This window comes from Chaetura pelagica, unplaced genomic scaffold (genome assembly GCF_000747805.2).
Source record: "Chaetura pelagica isolate M959 unplaced genomic scaffold, ChaPel_1.0 scaffold274, whole genome shotgun sequence".
In the NCBI taxonomy this organism is placed as follows: Eukaryota; Metazoa; Chordata; class Aves; order Apodiformes; family Apodidae; genus Chaetura; species Chaetura pelagica.
In genome coordinates, this window is record NW_009952983.1 from 149,288 (window position 1) to 155,256 (window position 5,969).

The following is a 5,969-nucleotide window of genomic DNA, read 5'->3' on the forward strand; positions in this document are numbered from 1 at the left end:
GGTACAGGAAGAGCTCATTGTCCAACCCAGGAGGAAGACTTGGTTGCAAACACCTCTTGAGATGCTGTTTCAGGTGCAGCTTTCAATGATTTTATGACCTCTGGGGCTCTTGAGGAAGGGAGTAACCATCTGGCACACCAGTTTCTAGAGATGCACACATGATCCAGGGCTCTGGGAGAGACATTCCTGCCTGCTCCTAATTTTCTGCCTGATTTTAAACAGATAGGTGGCATTTGACAAAAGTTGCAGAAGAGGCTTTATTATAAATAAGAGCATCAGACTGAAAAGATTGGCCAGTGCTTGTCAGCAGCCTGGAAAGGTCTTTACATCCAACATCAGTGTGAGTGGGACACTGAGATATGTGCACTGGGATCCTACCTCTAGTGGTTGAAGCACCAAAACGAGAGAAGCAGCAGGCTGGGTGGTCTTGAAGGAGGAGATGTGATGGTACATGTGAATTTGGAAATGCTTATGGAAGCAGGAAAAACCAGTTGCAGCAAAGTTGGGGCAGCAGCAGGTCTCTCCATGGTCACGGAAATCAATCTCCAAACAGCAAAGCTCAAGCAGGAAGTTCAGTGGCAGCCACAAAACGTGCTGTGCCATCTGGGAACAACTTGGATGGAATGACAAAACTGTTCGGAAAAGAGATCCGCTGTCCCTCCCGTCTCTTCTTCTTGGATGTTGTGATAGATCTGCAAGTGGCAGAGCCAGGTCAGGAGCTGGAAAACGGCGCCTGCAATTCTGCCTTTGGTACAAGGCAGTGGGTGAAAGTTTGTACCAGCAGAGGGAGCGGGACACCAGATTTCTTTCTCCTACATATGTAGCTGAGCCAAGGAGTTTCCAGAGACGTTTTAAAACCCAGACTTCACCCACTGATCCTTTAGAGAAAGTGGCAGTTGGTGCCAGTTTTCTCCCTACGAAGTAGGTGCAAAGGCAGAAAGTTTTCAAACGTGCGTTTCAGGAAATGTTAGGGAGAAAGCTCACCATGCTCTCAGGGGTCTGTTCAGACCCTCCCAGGTTTATTTTATGTCCTGTCATGAGTGATTCCAGATTTGGGGCATATGACAGAAACAGGACTGAACGCTCTGGGTAATAGGGCTGCAATACATGGTGAGACCTGGATAAGGAGCTGGGTCAAGCTCACTGAATCATAGAATGATTAAGAGTTGGAAGGGACCTTAAAGATCATCCAGTTCCAACCCCCCTGCATGGGCAGGGACACCTCCCAGCAGCCCAGGCTGCTCCAAGCCCCATCCAACCTGCCCTTCAACACCTCCAGGGATGGGGCAGCCACAGCTTCCCTGGGCAACCTGGGCCAGGGTCTTGGGGGAAGGTGGCTGAGCTGCTTGGGCAGGCTCTTCAGGTGTGGAGCAGGGCTGCTGGAGGGACTCCAGATGCAGCACCAGCAGCAGACCACAAGTCCTCAATGTCCACTTGTGGGGCACAAGAAAGTTCACAGTGCTGGGCTGCAAAGGTAGCAGGTTTGAGCCTGAGGAGAGTACTTGGAGCTCCAGTCAGGCCTGTCACGTGATAAAAACATTTAAAAACATGACAAACCTGCCTGGAGGAAACATGAGGAATGTCGATTCATGAGGTCCTTCAGGAGAGGCATCAGGGAGGTCAATGATGCTTGGAGACAAGACAAAGTCAGTGTGCTGGGGCTGGGCAGTGAAGATCAATTGCAGTCTGCTTGGCTTAGCCCAGCATGGTAAACAGATGGAAAGGAAAGGATAAAAATCAGCCTCTCCTTCACAGACAGTCCATGCCATTAAAAACTCATTCCCCCAAGCAAAAACGTTCAGCTTGCAGCGGTACTTCTCCACAGGGGGATGTACCAGCCTCCTGAGGCTGGCAGGGAAAGCAGAACACAGCTCAAGGTACTGTCCCAGGCCTGGGAAGCCTGGTTTGCTCCACAGAATTTATCCTTCAAGGGAGCCAGGCGTGTGCGCACACACACACACATTCAGCTAACCTGAGTGCTTGGTTTTGGCCTCAGTTGAGTTGTGCTGCCCTGTACCCACCCAAGTGCAATGCAGAAAACTCCCAGCATGGGCAGCAAATCCATCAGCCTTGGGACAGTGCAACTGCCTGCCCTTCAGCCTCCTCGAAGAGTATGTGTCTCAGGATGAAACATCCCTGCCTTTAGAAGCATCAGAATGAGTTGGTTTTTTTTCCCCCCTGAAGTCAAGTCATCCAGTTATTTAGTGGTGACTCTGAGGGCTTGATTAGCACAAAACTTCAGAGCCATTTGGGATGTGCTGTGAAACACTTCATGGCCTCTGGCTGCCAGTGCAGAAACATCTCATCTTCTTGGAGCACAGAATCATACATCCTCTGCTATACCTGCTGGTGTTTTGCAGTTTTCTCAGATGTCTCATGGCATCTTAGATCATGGAATCATAGAATGTCTTGGGTTGGAAGGGACCTCTAAAGGTCATCTCATCCAACCCCCCTACAATAAGCAGGGACATTTCACACTAGAACAGATTTCTCAGAGACCAAGGATGGGGCCCCCACGACCTCTCTAGGCAGCCTGTTCCACTGATCCACCACCCTCATATGAAAGAACTTTTTCTTAATGTCCAGCTTAAATCTACCCTTCTCTAGCTTGAAAACATTACCCCTTCTTCTGTCGTTACATGCCCCAGTGAGCAGGTCTTCCCCAGCCTTCTTTAGACTCTTTTCAGGTACTGGAAGGGCACAATAAGGTTCCCATGGAGCCTTCTCTTCTCCAGGCTGAACAACCCCAACTCCCTCAGCCTGTCTTCGTAGTAGAGGTGCTCCAGCCCTCAGATCATTTTCATGGCCCTCCTCTGGACTTGCTCCAACAGGTCCACATCCTTCCTGTTTTGGGGGCTCCAGAGCTGCACACAGCACTGTAGGTGGGGTCTCACCAGGGCAGAGCAGAGAGGCAGAATCTCCTCTCTTGATCTGCTGGCCACACTTCTTTTGATGCAGCCCAGGATTCAGTTGGCCTTCTGGGCTGCAGTTGCACATTGATGGCTTTTGTCCAGCTTTAGATCCACTAGCACCACCAGCTCTTTTTCCCCAGGGCTGCTCTCTAGCATGGCTTCCCCCAGCCTGTGTTCATATCTCTGGTTGCCAAGGCCCAGGTGCAGGACCCTGCACTTGGCCTTGTTGAACCTTATGAGATTCACCTGGGTCCACTTCTCCAGCTGGTCCAGGTCCCCTGGATGGCCTCCTGTCCCTCTGGCATACGGACCTCCCCACCCAGCTTGGTGTCATCCAGATGTTCAGGTCAATGAACTGAGCCCTGACTCACCATAAGAAATGGAGAGGACTCTCAGTAAGAAGCCTTCTGGAATGGAAGTGCCAGCTGTGTAATGGGAAACTGGGCACAAAGGGTCCTTGGGGAGTAGCTGTGGGCTCTTCTCTTGAAGAGAGATGGGACTGGAAAGTCCTGGAGGCACATGTGGCTGTACCATACCCCTGCTCATTCCTGAACAGGATACTATCAGACTACCAGGTGCAGATTCAGCCTAGAAGATCAGCAGGAGCTGAACCTCCATCATTCTATAGCATACGGATCTGCAGGACCTGTGAAGGCCAGGGAACAGGATGAATTTGATCAGTCACATTGCTTGTTTTAACCTTGGTGCTTTTGGGAGCGAGTCTCGAGAGGAGATCCCTTGCTCCAACAGCACAAGATATGTCACAAGAAAGACAACTGAGGAGGAGATCTTTTTGGCTTTACTGGCAAGAGTAGTGAGCAACCTAAAGAAGTTGATTGGATACAGACAGGGAGAAGTGTGGGAAGGAAAAGCTGAGCACAGGCTGGACAGCTGCTGCTCAGGTAACACCTGCTGTATCACTGGGAGCTGGAGGGGTCATAGAGCTGTTCTGAAGACACCCTGATCTTTGCAGTGGTGTCAGATGATGGGGCCTCATTCCACCAGCACCTTTTCTGTGTACACAAGGAGCAAATCTTTGCCACCAAGAGGTAGAAGAGATTTTTTTAGTTTTTCTGTGAATCCTTATCTCCTCAAGACACCATCTGGGAAACTTCACAGGTGCAGACATACTGACAGAGCAGACGTACTGAAGGATTTATAACCCACAAGAAAACTGTTTTGTCGAAGTGCTGCAGATTTCTTGTGTGTGCTTCTCAGGGTCCTGCTGTGCTTTCTGCTGATGTCAAAAGCAATTGAAAAAAATGGCATAGAAGATCTCAGGGCAGAGGAGATTTCTGACACTGAATCATGAGCTCAGTATTGTCCCAACAGCCATCCATCCAGATACTTCCATGAACATCAGCCTGTTCACTTTCCAATGACACCAGCCTCCAAATCCAGGGACAAAGAGAAGTACAAGGACACTCACGAGCTGCTCAAGAAATCAGTGTGGGTTCCATCACAGCTGACTCCTGAGCTCACAGTGTAGAACTCCAATTTTTCCCTGCCTCCTGAATGCTGGAGACTGTCCAGTGATCAAATCCTGGTTTGAATGGATGGGGCAGGCAATAGCAAGAAAGTGGTTCCTTGAAAACACCATTATAGATTTATTCCCAAAATACCTCCCTTCCAGGAGGGAAAACCAGAGCCTGGTTTGGGATCAGAAAGGCAATTTTTTCTATCTCAGATTGTCTCTGCTCCAGTCTCTGCACAGACACATCTCATCTGAATTTCTCTTTCTTTCTGTTCTTTCCTTTCCCGCTCATTCCCATTTCTCTTCAACTTTCCTTTGGTTCCTTTTCTGGCAGCTTCCTCCTCTATCCTTAATACCATCTTTGTGTCTCAGTTTCAGAAACAAATGATTGTTCCTTGTCTTGCCTCCCTTCAATGAAATCAACTGCCATTAAAAATGCTGCCTAGCTCATTGCCAAATCAAAACCTTTTAATATCTGGTGATACTCTGAAATATTTTGGAACTGGACTTCATATTTTATTCCAAGTTGGAATCTCCCCAGTTTTCAGAGGGGAAAAGCTCTTCAAACTGAGATGCCAGGTCTCTCTGAAGCAGAGTGAGCAGGACCTGGCCATACTCCAGTGACTTTCATGGGTACCAATTAAGAGGACAATTAGAGGAGCTTTAAATGCCACAGGCTTTCTTTTTCCCTACCTATGGGTTCAGCTTCTTCATGTTTCTGCTAGTTTTATGCCACCAGCCTGATTTATCTGAGAGGAGAACTGGCTCACAACATGCAAAATCATCTCCATGTGACATGAGAGCAGTCTTACTGGCCAGGCCTTTTTAAAGAGTTAATTTGCAATAATGAGCTTGTAATTAATTTTTCACTTAAAGGAGTCACTTGGCATTAAACATTCCATGTTGTTGCAGGCTTTTTTTTTTTTCTTTTTTTCATGTTCACAGGCTGAAAGGGAAGCTGCATTCAGAATGTTATGGGAATGACAGACCAAAGCTGCCTGTGTTCTTCACAGCTCACTACTGATAACAGCTTAGGTCAGAACCTCCTTGAAGAGATGAGACAGCAGGATTGGCAGTAACCTCTTTTTATGGACAGAAATCAGCTCTTTCTCCCACGTCAAGTGGACTGGGGAGGTGCATGAAGGAGGGAAAGTAGTGAAGGAGAAAGACAGGTAACTGTATTAGGAAACAGAAGAACTGAGTTGTATTTCTCAAAGACTGTGGCTGATCTCCTTTAGGATCTCAAGCAATCACTTCAACTCAGCATTTTTACTGACAGACCTACTGAGCTGACACCTTTGGGACTTTAGGGTACCTTGCAACATAAATAAGAAACTGAAAAGGAGAAAATTATGCCTCTTGCCTCCTGGAGAAAGAAACAGGGCCTGTGTGGTCAGAAAACAGGCAGGTAAGGAAAGGTTTGCTCCCTCAGACTCTACTCATGTGAGAACATTCCCTGTTTTATGACAGCACCATCCAGTGGGATTTGAAAGGCAGCTGTGAAATACACCCAGACTCTTGTTCCTTTCTATTTGGGGCTGTCTGGAAAAGCTGTGAGCAGCAAAAAAAAAAAAAAAAAAAAA

At 47.9% G+C, this 5,969-nt stretch overlaps 1 protein-coding gene across 1 annotated transcript in view; it reads left to right on the forward strand.

Annotated features, from left to right (window-relative positions):
* Window positions 1–623: 623 nt before the first annotated feature.
* Window positions 624–5,969, forward strand: part of SLC35F4 (solute carrier family 35, member F4) — a 131,171-nt gene continuing 125,825 nt past the window's right edge. The window contains exon 1 of the mRNA XM_009996466.1: window positions 624–770. Within this exon, the coding sequence (XP_009994768.1) occupies window positions 624–770 (147 nt within the window). The remainder of the gene's footprint in view (window positions 771–5,969) is intronic.